Source organism: Hydra vulgaris, chromosome 12 (assembly GCF_038396675.1).
Source record: "Hydra vulgaris chromosome 12, alternate assembly HydraT2T_AEP".
In the NCBI taxonomy this organism is placed as follows: Eukaryota; Metazoa; Cnidaria; class Hydrozoa; order Anthoathecata; family Hydridae; genus Hydra; species Hydra vulgaris.
Genome location: NC_088931.1, coordinates 61,847,754 through 61,867,312, shown reverse-complemented (window position 1 = coordinate 61,867,312; position 19,559 = coordinate 61,847,754). Strand labels below are relative to the sequence as shown.

The 19,559-nt window shown below is 25.7% G+C and overlaps 1 protein-coding gene across 4 annotated transcripts in view; it reads right to left on the bottom strand.

Annotated features, from left to right (window-relative positions):
* Window positions 1–205: 205 nt before the first annotated feature.
* The window catches only part of LOC100212204 (transcription factor SPT20 homolog), a 60,392-nt gene continuing 41,038 nt past the window's right edge, over window positions 206–19,559 (bottom strand). For all 4 annotated transcript variants that reach the window (XM_065813996.1, XM_065813997.1, XM_065813999.1 and 1 more), the window contains 8 exons: window positions 18,695–18,893; window positions 18,312–18,541; window positions 16,591–16,985; window positions 11,542–11,681; window positions 2,495–2,668; window positions 1,394–1,685; window positions 859–1,068; window positions 206–746 (listed from right to left, as the gene is read on the bottom strand). In XM_065813996.1, the coding sequence (XP_065670068.1) occupies window positions 490–746; window positions 859–1,068; window positions 1,394–1,685; window positions 2,495–2,668; window positions 11,542–11,681; window positions 16,591–16,985; window positions 18,312–18,541; window positions 18,695–18,893 (1,897 nt within the window). In that variant the 3' untranslated portion in view covers window positions 206–489. The remainder of the gene's footprint in view (window positions 747–858; window positions 1,069–1,393; window positions 1,686–2,494; window positions 2,669–11,541; window positions 11,682–16,590; window positions 16,986–18,311; window positions 18,542–18,694; window positions 18,894–19,559) is intronic.

Genomic DNA, 19,559 nt, shown 5'->3' with positions numbered 1-19,559 from the left:
ATTTATATATATATATATATATATATATATATATATATATATATATATATATATATATATATATATATATATTACATAAAATTAAATTATAAAAGGTTTTTAAAACATATACATAAAAATATAATCAACTAAAACAACAAAAGTCAGTATGCTATATGTTTTTTATTATATTGTATCTCTAAAAATTCATAAAAATAACTCAATATTTGTTTTATATAAAATTGTAAAAACTTACAGTGTTTATATACAATATTGAAAACATGAATAAATACTATGAGACACAAATAATACTAAAAATTACTTTCAGTTTTTATATCTTCAAAGTATATTAATAACTATGTATAGTAATGCCATTTGATCAACAGTGCAATATAATTTTATGGTGTTATTGGTATCACACAGAAACACCCCATAATTCTCTGTTTTCTTATATATTACTGTGATGCGCATTTAAAATTTTTTATACATTTTATAAACAGTAATTTAAATTCAGTTTGAGGATGGTTTGCTTAATGGTGGTTTTTTTTTTCCATTTCCTGGAGGAGCAGGTTGCTGAGCTGATGCACGGCGTTTTTGAAGAACAGGACGAGGCTGTTGGTTTTGTGTTTGAGCAGTAAAATTTACTATAGGTTGATACTGATGCTGATTAACATTTGGTTGTTGCACTTGTATGAGATTAACTTGTGGTGTAACTGTCGGACGACATGATGTAATTGTACCTCTTGAGCCTGAACATGCTGCATTAACTTAACAAAAAAACAACTATAAAATAACTATTTTTTTGAACTCTATTTATTTATTTTATTTCTATATTTTTTTAAATTTCAAACGTATTCAAAAGTAAAAAATAAATAAAACCTTGTTTCATTTGAGATACAAGTTGTATTTGTTGTTGAACAGAAGACGATGTTGTGATTAACTGCATTTGGCTTTGGTGTGTACTTTGATTCTGAAGCAATATAGTTTGTCCTTGTATTCCACCAGTGTTTGGCTGACCTTGAATGAAAACAGCTTGCCCTTGTAAAGATTGACCTTGCAATAGAGTTCCTGTATTTGAAACATGTTGATCTAAAAACATATAAAAGTATTTAGTGTACAACCCTAATATATCTTGTTTTAAAAATATATTAGGTTAAAATTTTTTTTTGAAACATAAACTTCAGAACACTTCTCATTCTAAATATTATACACTCAAACTATTTCAAAAAAATACTCCCACTAAATTTTAAACTTAAATAATTATACTTTTTTTAAATTTTTTACAATTTTTCTAAAATATCAAAAAACAAAAAAAATTAATAATACATTTAACTTTTTAAGTTTTATCTTCTGTTTAACTAGTATTCTAAGCTCAAAGTCCAGTTTATTTATCTTGCTAAGATATATTGCTTACTTGTTTGCCCTTGTATCATTACAGTTTGCCCTTGATGTTGGCTGCCTATCAGTGACTGGTTTGGTTGAACAAAGATTGAATTTCCTTGTATAATGGCTGCTTGAGCTCCTTGCAGACCAGGTATTAATGCTGCTTGATTAGGAATAAAAGTGGCTTGACCTTGAATTACTCCTGGTGAACCCTGAACCATTACTTGTTTACCATGCATCATAACTGAAGCCATATTAGTGCCTTGCAACTTTTGTTGTGCTACTCTTGTCATTTGTGAAAAAGGCACCAAATTTCCAGGGACCTAAAAAAGTTTTTAAAAACAAATTTTCTGAAAATAAGCAGGATGTAAAAAATTAAATTTTTTTTAGAAAACAAACAAATTCACTCCTAACAAGGTTGGAAGCAACCATTAAGTTGGGAATTAACAGTAACTAAAAAGTTGAGAATTAACAGTAAACAAAAAGTTGGAAATCAACAGTAAACAAAAAGTTGGGAATTAACAGCACACAAAAAGCTAGGAATTGACAGTAAATAAAAAAAGAATTAACAGTACACAAAAAGCTGAGAATTAACAGTAAATAAAAAAAGAATTAACAGTAAACAAAAAGTTGGGAATTAACAATAAACAAAAAGTTGGAAATCAACAGTAAACAAAAAGTTGGGAATTAACAGCACACAAAAAGCTAGGAATTGACAGTAAATAAAAAAAGAATTAACAGTACACAAAAAGCTGAGAATTAACAGTAAATAAAAAAAGAATTAACAGTAAACAAAAAGTTGGGAATTAACAATAAACAGAAAAAGTTAAAGATCAAAAAAGCAGTTGACACTTAAAAAACTGTAAATTGTATTGAGTCAAGAAGTTATAAAGATGCACAGTAACTATAAAATAAAAATAACTATTAATAATAAAAATTATTAATATTTTATAAAAATAACTAAATAATACTAATTATAATAACACTTATACTAATAAACTAATATTAGTATAATATTATAAGATCTTATTCAAGTATAAAAAAAAGTGAAAAATTTAAACTCAACTGCCTCTATTCAAAAGGTTTATTACAAAACTATTAAAAATTTTATGAGATAACAGAGTATAATAACCTGCAACATTATCTGCCCAGTAGTTCCAGCTGGTCGAATAGACTGTGTTGCCTTTGTTATAAACTGCGCACCAATGTTACCTTGCACAATGTTAACACTATTTCCTTGCACAGCAATGGGTACTGCAGTAAGCTGAGCATGAGATGCACTCATTGTTGCTCCAGATACTATTGGCTAAAATATGTAAAAGCAATTTTGAAGTATTTATAAAGTAATAATTTTTAAACGCTAAGAGACTATTGTATGAAATCTAAATTTTATTTTTTGTTCCCGGACTCCAATCATCACTGTTTTTTGCAAAACATCCTTGTTTGATATAAGTATAAACATAAATGTTTGGGGTTTGCTGCATGTCTGGAAGTTAGCTATTTCAAACATCAAAAAATGCTGCATCCACCCCCACCCCCCAATATATATATTTTAACACATTTATATATCATTGAATATATTGTTTATTGTTTAAGATCGAAATTTAAAGTATATATTCATAAAAAAGCAATAAATAGAGGCCAAATAAACAAATTTATGCATTGTAATATTGCACCCTGCGAAACCCAAATTGGCATTCCGCAATGCTGACAAGAAAACCGATCAATCTGAATCTCTATTCAATTACTTATCAACTTTCTGTTGTTCTTACACTGCTTTACAAAAATTTTTAGAACAATTATTATGTTATTAGGTTTTAAAATCTATTATTAATTTATTAGGTAAATTAATATTAAACGAACAGTTTACATATACATGTTTATTATTCTAATTAAAAAAAAAATTATATTAAAAAAAACTTGCATATGAAAGTAAATTACATTAAAAGTAATAAAATTGTAAATTAAATTTACAAATAAAATAATATTTTTCAAGTAGGAATTTTTTATTCTAAAAGTAATAACAAATCTTTATTAAAAATAAACTATATAAAATAAAATTTAAATTACATAAACTTACATTTTATATAATTTTTAGAGTAAATTAAAAGTAATTTATATAAAGTAAGTAAATTTACTTATATTCTACAATAACTTTGACAGGATCTTGTACAACAGTAATGCAAAAAAGTTAAGTCTATACTTCAGACAAATGTGAAATATAGCAGTGAGAAGACGCATATACCCATGGGAGACTCAGAATAGGTTGACTCTTTGAACTTATATAATTGGCATAATTGCTAGTTTATTTTACAGGCTTTGCGTAAAAGTTTTTATTATTTTAAAAACTAAGGAGGGAAAGTTTAAACTAGTCCTTGATTATGGGGGCTACAACCCCATGCCCCGCAGATTTAGGAGCTTAAAAATTTTGGCCACTTTAATAAGAAAAAAGGCCCCTGTTTAAAAGTATCCCCAGACCCTGCAAGTAACTAAGCAATGATTTACACGTAGAATAAGAAATAAAACTTGTGGTGATGGGACCTTGGAAAAAAAAAATCCTAAAACATTTATTATCCCTACCCCAAATGTGAGGGCAACAAATTAGTAACTTTTATTTTTTATTTTCATACACTAAATTTAAGTTGACAGATTTTAAAATTTAAAATTCAAAGATTATGATTATATAAAGTTTACACCCAAACCAAATAAGGTGGTTGTTTCAACATTTTCCTAAACATTCTTATGTGATATAAATAAGAATATACTTAAGTTTGGCACTTAAGTATGTTTTATTTACCAAAAGTATATTTATTAACTAAAATTATTGTTTTTTTCATAATTATATTTTTCATAATTATACTCATATTACATCTCAAAATTTATGCAAGTAGACATCATGATATTATTAGTAGACATCATGATATTATTATGCAAGTAGACATCATGATATTATTAGTAGACATCATGATATTATTAGTAGACATCATGATATTATTGGTTACCATAAAGTCTTTAAATGAGTTTCATATGGTTTTTAACAACACATTAAAAGACTTTATTTGTACATAACTATTAATAATACTATTAGTTAAAGATGCTGTTAAGTAGTTCTAATCGGTTTTGTGATGAAAGGAATCGTCGCATTTTCAAATTATGAAACCTTTTTACATCGCTTTTGAGGTTGATTTATACCATGCAATACTTGTATTTAAATCAATTTAAAATTAAATCTAGTATTTTGCTTAATTTATATTTTCATATATAATATTTTTTTAAACCATTTTATTTACATGTTAAAAAAATTAAACTATTTAAAATTTCTGTTATTTATGCAATACTTCTTAGAAATAGATTTCTTTTTCTAAAATAACATACTAAAACAGGATAATTTGGTATTTCTTCTACTTATATATTAATTTTTTAGGTATATTCCCAAAAAATACAAAACTATAATTGTCAACTAAAATAATCTTATTAAACTCAAACTTCAGAAAAATACATGATCACCAATTTATAATGACAAGTTTTTAATGACTTTATTATGTGCAGATATTTAGGAGCTTGGCAATAACACTATTTTTGTCTTCTTCTTGCCCCTGCCATTTATATATTTTACAATAGAAAAGTAATTATTTGTAATGGCAAATTTAAAAAAATTAAAAATTATAAAAAGTAAAAATCAGCCACTGCATTAAAGAATGTTTTTATGTAATAAAAAAAAATAATCAATGGCCAAATAAAAAGAAAATAATTTGATATATTGTTTGAAAAATACAAATGATCTTGTAGATTAAAGTCACTTATGATGAAGTCTTATTTATTCACGAAAAAAGAGTTAAATTAACTTTTGTTTTGAACATTTGAATAAGGAACAGAATTTGATTGTCAGACGAACTTATAACTTAATTAAAGATAATATTTTAATTCCCCTAAATAATTGGGGAGGTTGCTCAAAACTTATATGGTCATAATTTTTAAATATTAAGAAATTATTGCATGACATTAGAAACTTGTTAATGAAATTAAATTTAGTTTAAAATGTAAAAAAAAATGTATATATAAATGTTATAAACTCATCGCTCTCACACAAATGGCATGAAAGGGAGGTAAACATTTTAGGGACTGTTAGGGATTGTTAACAGACTAGGGATGTAGGGATTGTTAAAAGACTCCGATTATCGCAATACTTTTGAAAAGCTTTACATAAACATGAATATATAAATGTTTGGAGCTTGCTCCATATTATTAAATAAAGTTAAATTCTCAATCAAAAACAAAAATGTCTGGTTTATTGTTCTTGGTTTGGAAATGGCTCTGCATTTTGCAATTTTATTCTAAGTTTTGTATTTTGGCTTCCTTTATTCAGCGTGGTTGTTGTTATAAACCAATCTAACCAAAATGAAATACTGGAAACTGGAATAATTGTTGTCTGGAATAGACTAATTTAAATTAGTTCATTCCAGACATTAATAGCTATTAATAAATAAACAAAAAAAATTAAATTTTTATTTCTGTTAGAGTAGCTGTTACAACTGTTAGACCAGGGCCATCATGAATGGGGGGTCTAGGGGAAATCTCTCCCCCAAGCTGTTATACACGCATTTGAGTTAGCGCATTTGTACATTTAGCATTTCAGTTAGCAAGTTTTGAAGTATAGTTGGCAAATGTCAAACATTGAGGACTTTTTTTGTGTGTGTGTGTGTCTCATGTTGGCAAAAAACACATACGACACCCCCCATGAGAGACCTCTTCGGGATGATCCTGACAATGAGCACGCTGATTAAGAGAAGCGATAAGCAGCAGCATAACTACAAATTCGCCCATCTCCTCTATGGTAACTACAGTACTTTTTTATTTAATTTATTTGTTTTAGTATTAATTTTTGAAAAAAACCTATGAAAAAGCAACTTAAAAGAAAAACAAAATATCAGAGAAAAAAATAAGAGTAAGACCCCCCTTGCTCAGGAAACAAATTTAACATGCATGTTCATCGGGACTACACAAATGCTGTCAAGATAAAGTAAAATCGAAAAAAAAAAAAAAAATTCAAAAAAGTGGAGTTGTCCATTTGGCTCTGAAAATAATTTGAAGATGTACTTTTATTAAATTTACACAAATGCTGGAAGTTTCAGAGCTTTAGCTAGTCTGGAAGGTAGCAAAAAATCAATCACAAGATTCTGGGACAACTGATAGCCGACAAACAACTTGTGAAGTTAATCTAACGTTTGAAAAATTTACAAGTTTTTATTTTTAAGATTTTATTTTTCTAATCATCCTTGTGCGGGTTGGACACCAATGTAACAAAAAGGAGGTTATTAGGGCACCCACAACCTATAGCAGAAGATTGAACAGCTTTCCTTACCATCTTTTACCATCAAATAGATTATATATGATAAAACGCAATAAAAGATTATATCTGATAAACACTCCTTTAATTATGTAAATTATATCAGGTAGTTTAAATGACTTACAATTTTTTGAAAACTGTTTTAGCAGTCAATATCCTTGTGGATACCAAAAATGTTATATTGTGTCATATTACCACAACAAAATATTTAATTGAAAAGGCAAATACAAAGAAAAAAAAACTGGAGAAAAAGTGCACTCAAACGAACAATGACTCAGTCAAGGTTCACACATGCATGAATTACCCAAAGCTCAGAAATTATGCACCTCTCGTGTTATGTTTTTTAAATATTATATTTACGTAAGTTTACTTCATAAATAACTTTTTTACATATAAAAAGTAAATTACATTTTAATGTAAATTTTTTACATAATTATGACCAAAATTACTTTTCAAAGTAATTTACTTTACACGACTTACCATTAAAAGTAAGTTAAATTTACAAGTAAAAGTAAAAATGAAAATAACTTTTACTTGTAAAAGTAAATTACTTTTTCAAGTAAAAGCTACTCATTCATAAAACTTAAGTAATTAAGTTTTACATGTTATATTGTTTATGTTAAAAAAAAATTAATTACTTTTAAATGTAAGTAAATTATATATTTTTATATGAGTTATGTAAAGTAATTTACGCTTAAAAGTAATTTGCCTTTTTACATCAAAATAAGTAAAAGTGCCATCCCTAGTCATAAAAGAGAGCTTTTCAGACCATATTTTACATTCTCATACATATGCGACAGCTATCTTAAGATACAAAGTAAGTTTTTTATTTTCCGTGTAGGTTAGAATAAATGGGAGTTAACTGTATCTTCTAACCTTTTTAAAACAATTACAAAAATCTTTGCCTACATCAGAGAAACTAAATTCTAAATGGCGCTGTTTCTATGATCGATCTAAGAAACCAATTTAATAAATATTAATAAACAAAAATAAACTTTAAAATGATTTTTTGTTAAAAAAAAACGTTCAAACTAAGAAATAATTAATTTGTAAATTTGCTAAATACTTGAATAAAGTTTAATTGCTATATTCTTAAAAATATTATTGTGTAAAGCTATAATCTTATAAAACAATGCTTTTATAATCAAATAATCATCAACCCTTTGAAAAAAATCAAAGTTAAAATCTTGCTAATCTGACGTAGGCTAAATAAGGGAGTGAAATCCTTTGGGTTTTGCATTCTGAATATTGTTTGTTCAATTATAAAACTTTATTTTTATTTTTTCTACTCTACTGTTACACAGTTACCACGTTTGCAGACTACAGTGGGTCAAAAAGGCAAAGTCTTAAAAATAGAATCAAAATTAAAAAAAAATCCAAATTAGTGTTTTTTAATAAATATTCAAAGTTAAAACATTTTTTAGAAGACAATAAAAAAAATAATTTGTTTTGAAAATAATAATTTACTTTAAAAAAGTGCATTAGTAATAGCACTTATAAACAAGAAGTTCTGAGTTCAATCCCCACCACATCTCTGGTTGTACCTCACACAATTTATTTCTCTGTACAGCAGCCTTGCTTACCAAGGCATATGCTTCCAAGTTTAAAGATTGTAACAAAAATTTAAAAAAGTAAAAAAATACCTCCTCGACTGTAGGGAGAAGGTACTCATTTATGTTTGAAACATCTTTTAAGTTATGTTTAAATAAGTCTGAAAAATTTTTTTAAAAGTGTTTTTAATAGATGAAGTAATTAACATTTTCAAAATCCCACACATTGTTACAATACCACACAACATTGTAACAAAACTGCACTCTATTGTTACATGACCGCACCCCATTTTCACGAAAACTTGAATGATTATGTACTATTTATATATATATATATATATATATATATATATATATATATATATATTATATATATATATATATATATATATATATATATATATATATATATACATATATATATATATATATATATATATATATATATACATATATGTTATGTACTCATTATTTACTAAATGAAATTGCTGATTTTATTAAATCAGCAATTTCTAACATTTTTAAATATTTTAGAAATATTTAGAAACAAAAAATTGGTCAACAACTTTAATACTACATTAATAAATAAAGCGTAAAAAAAATGGTTTAAAAAAAATTTCAAGAGAAATTTTTTATTTTTATCATCGAGCAAGCACCTAAATGTTCATCTAGACTGTTAGTTTTAAATATTAAACTTTGTTGTTTCCAGGTACGAGAATTATAGCCAGTATATAGAAATAAAACCAGTAATTCTAGTTGGTTGAAAGTTCTCAATTGTTTTAAATTTTTGCAGCCTAATTTAAAAAAATTGTTTATTTCTTTTAATTTATAAAAGAAAATAAGTTAATAAATAAAATGCAAAAAAATCAATTATTATTTAGCTAAACAACCTACTTAGCAGCACTTTATTTTAATTATGCAGCTTTTTTTTTAAGTATGAAAGGGAGAGGGGCATTATGACATACTTTTAGTTTTTGCTACATGACAATTTTTTTTAGGCGATTGGTTTAATTTGTAGACTAAATTTATACCTACAAAATTAATCTTATTATTTACCAAAATATAAGTATAATAATATAAATTTATTAATTACCAAAATATAAGCAATATTAGAAATTTGTATCAAAGTACCCATAGTGTACCTTGAAACAACATATGAGCATCATTAAAAAAGTAAATAAAAAGTATAAAACGTAAAGAAAAGGCAGATTATTACTTGAAAGACAAACAAATTAATTATATATATATGTATGTATATATATATGTATGTATATATATATATATATGTATGTATATATATATGTATATATATATATATATATATACATATAAATATATATGTATATATATGTATACATATGTATATATGTATACATATGTATATGTATATATATGTATATATTTAACATGTATATTTAACAAATATATGTATATATTTAACAATTTAATATGTATATATATGTATATATTTAATAGATTTAAGTATTTAACAGATCATGTGAAATCCAATAACTATATAGAAATTTCCATACAGGTCAACTTATAAAAAGATTTTAATATGAAAAACTATTTAAACTATTATTTTAATTAATAATTTCATGTATATTTGCTAAAGAAATATTCTTTAGTAAATATACCTGAAATTAAAATAGTCTTTCCAATAAAGGTAGTACTGAAACCATGTGATCTCTTTGCATTATATTTTTTAATAGAACTTTTTTTTAAATTATTTAAAAAAAAAAAGATATTCTTGCTTGAATTTTCCATTATCTCAAATATAACAAATATTTTTACTAATACTCAACACAAAGTAAAAAGCATGCAGACAAACTTTGATATCGACAACTTTCAGAGTAAAAATGTTCTGGTGATGAAACTAGTTAAATGAAAAAAGGATTGTACCAAATGTCAAGAACAGAAGTAAACTATTTTTATATTTAAAAAAAAACAAGAAGCAAATCATAAACTTCCTATAACATTTATATATAATAATATTTCTACATTTTTCAATTCAATTCTATTAAAATAGTATTGTAGTAATTTAGAAAAATGTAGTAGTTTAAAAAAAAAGTAATGCCTATTAATACAAAAAGCAAATAAAAAAAATTTAATAAAGTCACAAACCACATAATTTTATTCGTCACTGATGTTGATATGATAAAATTTTTAAGAAAGGTTTAAGAAAAATGTTAATAACTTTGTAACAAATCATAGATAAGGTTTTCAAACATATCATCAAAATATCTCTTTTGTTTTGAAAATATACGTTCATGAGATCTGCTTTGGCATAACTTTGGGGAACATGAATGAATAATTCTTAGTTAATTTGTGGTCATGGTATATTTTTAATAAAATCAGGTGCAGCATTATAACAATTATTAATAATATTTATAACATAACTATTGAAATTTGTAAAATTTAATTTTAAGTAAACAAGAATGATTATTTAAGAACGTAACAGTAGTCTGTTAATTTTGTACATAAAAGTGCATAGATTTTTAGAAATTAATTCTTCAGATCACAAGGTTCTAGATAAAATCTAGGACCTTGTGACCCTGTTATAGATGTCTCTGTTTTCTCACCAGAACTGCTACACATATCTAAATGAAATCCAGTGTATTCTTTTATTTTAGTAAGAACCCTGCCTTTATTATTACATATTGGTTCACAAAGCAGATCCATTTTTTTAACCAAAATGTCTATAATTTACATAAATAGAGTAGTTTTAAAAGCCAATTTTGAACTTTTTGTTTCTCTTAAAGTATCCACACTTTATTTAGTCTCTTTAAAAAATTAAAGTATAAAATCAACTGGCTTAAAAGTAAGTAGTAGTTGCAATGTAAAAAACGATTTAAAGAAGAAAATTGTTTTCTTCTTAAATTTTTAAGATATATTATTTAAAAACCTTTATTTTAGCTCTTATTTAGAAACTTTGCAAAGTCAACAAGTTTCAGTATTTTCTGAGGTGGTGTTCAAAGTCAACTTATTGACTTTGAATATTGTGCAAAGTCAACAAGTTTCAGTGCTTTCTGAGGTAGTGTTCTGCTCAGAATGAAATGAAATGAACCTATGTACAATAACAACAAACTTAAAAACAACTCAAAAATATACTTTTTATCATATCACACAACTTAACTGTATTTCATTATTGCCATTTGTTAAAGTAATTTGTTAGAGTGACAGTATTTTTAAAATAATTATATTATTGAGAACCAATAAGTAGCAACTTTAAATATCATTGAAAAAATATTTTATTCAAAGAACAAGCAAAAAGTAATAAACCTGAATGTAGTTTGTTGTCTTTAATGAACTAAGATCATTTCCTATCACTTGATTTCCACACACTTTAGCAGGTGATTGAATTGGTTTAGAATTAACAGCTTGTTGTAAGTTTCCAGAGGCATTAACAAAGTATGGGTTACCTGAAGTAAATTAAATGTTCTCAGATTTCAGATTTATTATAAAATAATTTATTATTAAATTATTTATTATTATTTTATTATTAAAAGAAGTTATTAATTTTATAAAAGAACACATTAACTTTTGAATGACGATTATGTAAAAAAGTTTGTAAAGTTTCAATGACAATTAAGTTAGATATAAACGCTATTTACTAATGAAAAAAAAATCAAATGATATTAAAAATTACGAAAACCTAATCTCTATTAAGCTAATTATTTTATCAAAATATTTAGTAAGAGAAAACAAAATTTTTTATAGTTAACAACAATATTTTTTTGTATATGAAGCTATTAAACAAATCTTAAAAAAAAAACCCATAAAAGAAATATATATAATAAAAACTTATATTTATCATCTCGTGAGCACAAGAATATTTATACAAATTTTGATTGCAATAGAAAAAATTTACTTAAATTTCTAAATAAATGGTGTTTAGAAAAACAATCTTTGCTTTCACAACATAATCGCTAATAAAATAATAAACTTTTAATAAATAAAGTAAATAAATTAACGTAATTTATTTATTTGTTACTCTCTGATTTTTCTAAAACAAAAAATTATTTTTAGTTGCAAAGACGCAATTAGAAATTTAAGAAATAATCATTTTAAAAAACAGTGCATAGCAACTAAAAAGCTCTAACATTATTTAGTTTCTACATGTTTTATTTAGTTTTATCAAATTATTATTAATTTTAAATTTTTGCACTTATATAGGCAGTCTCATGTGGCAGCCATATTGAACAATGGGCTAAATTTGGTTGTCATTAAAAGTTGGAGGTTTATTTCACTTTTTAGTGGTTTACACACTCGACACTTGAGAAATAAATTAAATTATATATATTGACATATATAACTTGAGAGCTAAAGTCAGGCAACGTTTATGACCTTTTTTCAGAAAAACTTGAAAGACATTTTTACAGTTTACAGAGCAGAAATAAACAGGGAAGTAACATAAACACAATACTTGTGTACAAACACAATTTACAATAAAAGAATTTATTCATATATAGAAAAAAATATGTAATATGTATCAAATAATATAAAAAACACAACCTTAGCATATTAGGTTAATTAGCAATAATAAAATTATACATTGCCAATACTGCACCTCTAGCTTGTATATACACATTGGGTGATGATTTTTGATAGTTTCTAACCTTAAGAAATTATGTCTTAACACATCTGAATCTAACGGCTAGAAACTAATTTTCTTATGATTTATTTTATTTGAGTTAAACTTAAAAAAACATTGCTACAAAGGAATATGAACAAAATTTATGTACATAAAGATAACATAAACAAACATTTTTTATTATATGTTTTAGATTTTACATAATTTTGAAACTGTAAAATAAAAACCCATTTTTTCAAATATTTATTTCCTATATGATATAGTGAAAAATGTTTTAAGAAGCCAATTTTTATTCACAGTTTAAAAATGTAAAATATGTTATATAATAAAAAATGTTTATTATGTTAATATATAGACTATATTCTTAATTCTATATAGTCTATAAGAATATAGACTATTTTTTGATAAGACATCATTCAGTAATTTTGATCACTCAAATTACAATAACTTTTCTTCTAATTGAGCTAGAGACATAAATTTGGTATCAATGTGCACCATTTGATGGCCTCTTTCATCTAAAATACTTTAAAGCCAAAATGTTTAGTTTAAATTTTTCATGCAACTGCCTAGACATGGTGTTATGAAATTTTTCCCATCACTGTATAGTTAACTCAAGTAACTTGCAGCTTATAAAGGTTTTTATTAATTTATTTCCTGCAATTTTAAAAGTTTATCAACCAAAAACAACCTTGTGCATATTAGCAACCATGACAATAAAAAAAAGATCAAAAGAAAAAACATAGGTATCAAATAATCAAAAAAAGTAAATAAATTAAAAAGAAAAACCACTGAAAATCAAAAAAAAAAAAAAAAAAAAAACACAAAAATATAACAAATACAAAATTTCTTTTGAAAATAAAAAATATTTTCAAATCCATAAATCACTGATTACAATATAATTTATTAGTGGATCTATATTCCAAAACTAATCATCCCAATTAAAAGCCTAGATATCAATTTTGATAAATAGCTTCAAGACAAGAGCACCCAAAAAAAGCTGCCTGAAGACAGAATAAACTATTTTTAAATACTAGATTTTTTTTTTTTTAAATTTTAATTTACCTACCCAAAGCCATGATGGCCACAACAGTCGAGGAGGCTACTTTAGTTGCGATTACAGCCCTCAACTCTATAACTCCGAAACAGGAACCTTGACAAACAAGGTAGCTGTGCGGAAAAACAAGTTAAGCGTGGTACTATAATAAATAGTAGCAGTAACTAAAAACTTGAAAAAACAAAAATAACATCTTAACAATTATTAACACAGTATATATTTAGCAACAGCAACGCAAAAAAAGAATGCAGTGATTTATGATGTTGCAAATTCCAAAAAAATAATTGGTTCCAAAAAAGCAACTAAATATAAAATTGAGATTGAGAAGATATTTATGCCATCAGCAAACATGATCTTAAAACAATGTCAATTAAAATACTCTAAAAACAATAATAACCCCACTTATTTTAGAGCTTTCAGACTCGCCTGCTCGCAACCCACTATTTGTAGCAGCTCAAAACTTAAGTCAACTAACTCTTAAGATAAATTCTTTCCAGTCCAGAACCAAAATGAAAAAGCATTAAATTAAAGCTTAAAGCAGAATGCAACAGGTTAAATGCTGCCTCCAGACTATCAATTTTCACAATTGTAGCAGCAATAATTTTATCAAATTTAAGGTCAAATCAACAGTACAAGAACTCGCCTTGCTGATATGCAACATCACTAGTTAATAAATTTGAAGAATTTACATTAGCAACTCATAAGCATAAATCACACATTATTGGAATTACTGAAACATGGTTTAAAGAAAACTCACTTTCCAATCTAAAAATTTATTTGTTATATAGATAACACAGAAGTGATGGTAGAAGACCCAAAAGGTTTGCTTTCTATATTTCTAACAACTTAAACTCATTTAAAACATTTGATACCAGTTTGTGTAATATTACAGTCAAATAAATATCAGTAACGTTACCAACCAAAAAAAAAAAAGAAGATATTAATTGGATCCATTTACAGGCGTCTTATTACTAATACCAATATAGACATTAATTAGTTTACTTGGGCTGCAAAAATTAAAATAGATAATCAAAAATGTCATAGTGTGTCTATAATGGGAGACCTTAATTTTCTGGCAAGATGGAAGTGTATATCAACTTTTTCATAACAGAAAATCGCCAGACCATGCATTTATAATTACAGTTGAAGATTGCTTTCAAACTCAGCGTGTCGATGTTTTAAGTTTTCAAGTACAAGATGGCACTTTCACATTTACTCTTTATTTGATTTTTACTGAACAACATAATCAAGTCTGCAACCTGGAGCATAATTTGATGCTTTGAGACTGTGATAAAGGTCATCTAGTACAAACTTGGATGTTAGTATTATTAATAACTCAGCATAGTTCTTGTGCCAAAACAATACCAAAAATAAGTTATAGTTGTTTATGACAAAACAATTGATCAAATATATGACATTTTTATACTACAATAATATTGCAATTGACAAATTTATTTTGTATTCCTTTAAATGTACTCACATTAACCCAAGGTCAAACAAGCATAATGTTAATTTCACTTGAAAAAAGAAAAATAACTTTATCTCAATTGTGCTAGTGGGTAGACACCATATGACAAAATTAATTATTAAAAAGCGCTGATAAAATCACTCAAACGCGAAGAAATGAACACAAGATATAAATTTAAGAAAAACCTTGTTCCTAGAGCATGTATGCCAGAAGCTCCTTGGTTTGATGTTTAAGGTTCTTCATACTACAACTGTCTGTCCAAATCTTGAACACAGTATTACTGTATGGTCTCCTTACCACAAAGGAGATATACCGTTATTGAAACGAGTAGAGAGATAAGCAACTAAGATAGTTCCCTCTCTTTAAAAAATGAAATATGAAGCAAGAAACATAACATATAAAGAAAGAAACATGATGTATGAAGAAAGAAACATGACATATGAAGCAACATGACATATGAAAAAAGAGTTTAAATTTAGGACTAGTTTTAACTTGGCAAATAAAAAGCAACTTGATACAAATTTTTAAAATAATAAAATAGATAGTTTAAATCTAACAATCAAATATTCAAGAAAAACAAAATTATCTCCTTAATCCAATTCTAGACAAAATTATCTCCTTAATCAAGACACAAATGCATGGAAAAAATTACTGGATAAAGTAGTAATTTCTCTTGGCATAAACCAGTTCAAAAGCAATCTTGACGAGTATTAACAAAAGAAAAAGAGATAAAACAACTAAATAAAACTCATTTTAGCAAATATCTGTTTCAGTGTGTTAATCACACTTGTTGTATTTAAATAGTCACAGCTTTATTACTAAACTAATGCTGTTCTAGTATTTACCTTAGTAGTTCCAAACTTTATTAACCTTGTAAATTCAAACTATATTTACCTAGTAAGTCCTAACTTTATTTACCTAGTAAGTCCTAACTTTATTTACCTAGTAAGTTTTTGTAGTAATATTTTGCATATAAAAAAGTTCAAGGCTTTGTAGTAATACTTTTCATAACAAAGATTACAAAAAAAGGTAGTGTACATCCAAATAAAGATCACAGAGAGTTTTTGTAGTCACAAAATGACACAACACTATAGTAAAAAAAAAACACACACAAAAAAGTAGTTTTTCAAAAACCTTTAAATGAAAAAACGAACATTGTCATGTTAGTTTAAAAATGTTTGAAGCTTAAAAAAACATGAAAAAAAAAACAGAAACCTCCTATGGAAAAAGTGGTATTTCCAGAAACAAGAGACTGTGCAAGAGAACTAGATAGTGACATTACAACATTAGAGGGAAGATTTAGCTGCTGTTGAAGACCTGGTACTGAACTTGCTAGAATATAAGTATTTCCTTGAGAGAAAACTGCATTTTGTGGTTGAGAAAATGTTCGACTCAAATTTAAAGTCAATGTAGATTCTGTAGTTTTTGGTAAAGTAATGCTTGGAGTTGTTGAAACAGAAGACGGTTGTGCAATTGTAGTTACTTTTTGCTGATTTCCTTGATTAGCTACAAATGTAGAAATTTTCACTGACTTGCGACCTTCTTCAGTATAAAGTTCTTGAAACTGTTGTAGATACCTTTGAGCAGTTTGACGATTGCCAAGAGAAAATCTAAGCAATAAAATTGCAATGCAAATAACAACAAAAAAAATAACAATTTAAGAAAAATTAATAAATTAACAATAAACAATAACTTCATTTAAAAGTTAATACAACTTAATTATTGACCAAATAGTTAACACAGTTTAACAGTTAACACAACTAAAAAATACAATCAATTAGTTAACACAGATTAACAGTAAACACAACTAAAAACCACCTTGTACGAAACAACATTTCAAGTCTTAAAATAATCTATAAAATACCATTATAAAGAAACTTAATCATTCTGCTTTTAGCAGCACTAGTCAAAATAAAGGAAAAAGAAAAGAAATAAAAAGTACTATTTGTTTAATTTATTAGATTTAAATAATTTTTTTTATTAAATTTTTTTAATTTTTTTTTTAAGGGATCACTTAATAAACCATTATATTTTAAAACTTTTTAAACAAACAAATGAATAATTTTTCAACAACTTTATCAACACTAAAATTAATTTCTGAAATGATCACAAGAATACTTGTTTCTATTTATTGAATAAAGAGGTGTTTAGGTGTTTAAGAGTATCAAATCAAGTATATCATATAAGTATATTAGCAAAAAGATGGTAGTAGGAGGGGGGGGGGGGTTGAAATATTTTTGTATTTGTACCACATTTGAATCTCCTAAAAAAAAGGTCCTTAATTTCTAAGAAATTTTAGGACTTTCAGATTCTAGTGGGGGGATGCATACCCTCTCCCCCCCTCTTCCTTCCTGAAACCATCACTGTCCTCATTAAGAAATAAAATATATTTGCCAATAAGATATTCGATGTTTTAAAAAGATACACTTTTAAATCATTGATATCATTGATACTGCATTGGATAAACATTTATAAATTACATTGGATACACATTTATATACATTGGATACACATTTATATACATGAAGTATATTGGATATACATTTATGAATTATATGTACATTTTTATATAAGACTCATAGAGATCAAAATTTGTATAAATTAATAATTTTCATTGAAAAGAACTTAAAAACAATAAAAAAACTAATTTTTTAAAACACATTAGACTAAACTTTATTTTAAAATTACATTTACCTAATCTCTTTAACTTAAATTTCAAATTAAGCTAAAACACCAAATAGACTTATAAATAAATTTTTTTAATTCAAGACCCAAAATAACACAAAAAGAATCCTTTGTTTTATTTATACAACTATTTATACATATAATTATAATTTTCATTCATTAAATTTTTTATACTTTTCAACCTTAGATTCATAGCTAGATCTATTTTTAATTAACTCAATAAGTACCTGCATCTAAATAAGCTATAATACCTACAAGACCTGCCATCTTTGTGACTTTCATCCTTTGCACTTAAGTAGTCTTCCTCCAAATACAAATCACCAATATATTCACCGGTTGATCCTCGCCGCTGAATTGTAACTCTGCAAAAATATGATCGATTGTTTGTTTTTTCTCCTTCAAGAATAATTTCTTGAATCTTTTCAGGTGTATAGTCTGTTGTATATTTTGGTTGTTCATGAACTTTTGCATAACTGTTAACCTGTAATGATTAATTTTGTTTAATGTTTAACTCAAAAATAAAAATAAAATCTAATTATATGTTTAAAGACCTAAAAATAAAAAACTCTTTTAACATAAAAAAAGTTATTAAACATAAATTATCATAAATAGTTATGTTTTATTCATGTCTTACATCAATTTTTGATGGTGTAGTTAAAGTTACAGGCCGTTGTTTCCACATATCTATATGTTGTGTGGCTCGGTTAGACTTCATAGAACGCTTATCATGATGCGAATTGATAAAATCATGTAAACGTAAACAAGCAGGTGATTGGGTATTTGAACATAACACAGCTCGATTAAGATAAGGTTGAGAATAATGTCGAAGAGCCCTAATTTTATAAACTTATATTCAAAATTTAAATTAGTAACAAAATTTAAAACATAATACATGCATTTGTAAGTGAATGTGTGTATTTAAATACATATACATACATACATACATACATACATACGTACGTACGTACGTACGTACGTACATACATACGTACGTACATACGTACATACATACCTACATACATACGTACGTACGTACGTACGTACGTACATACATATATATATATATATATATATATATATATATATATATATATATATATATATATATATTTACACATATATATTTCCTACCATGCACTTAGATATGTAAGGTACCAAAGACGTACAAATAGATGGATGCTTAACACACTGTTATAGATCAAAGGCTGAAATTACTGAAATTCTACACAGGTTGGAATTTTTAGCATCATTTTTTGAAATAATTTTACTAAATAAACCGACATTTTTGCTATGGAAACTTCTTTTAGTAAAACATTTTATTACCTATAAAACACTAACTTTTGGGAAATATAAATGCATTTTATGTAATTAGGAATGTCTTATGTGATAGTAAATATTTTAATTGATTTGAAAGCTTTGTTTAATATTAACCTATTTAAAAAAAACTTTGACATCAAAAATAATGATATACTAAAATGAATATTGTTAAGTAAAAAGAA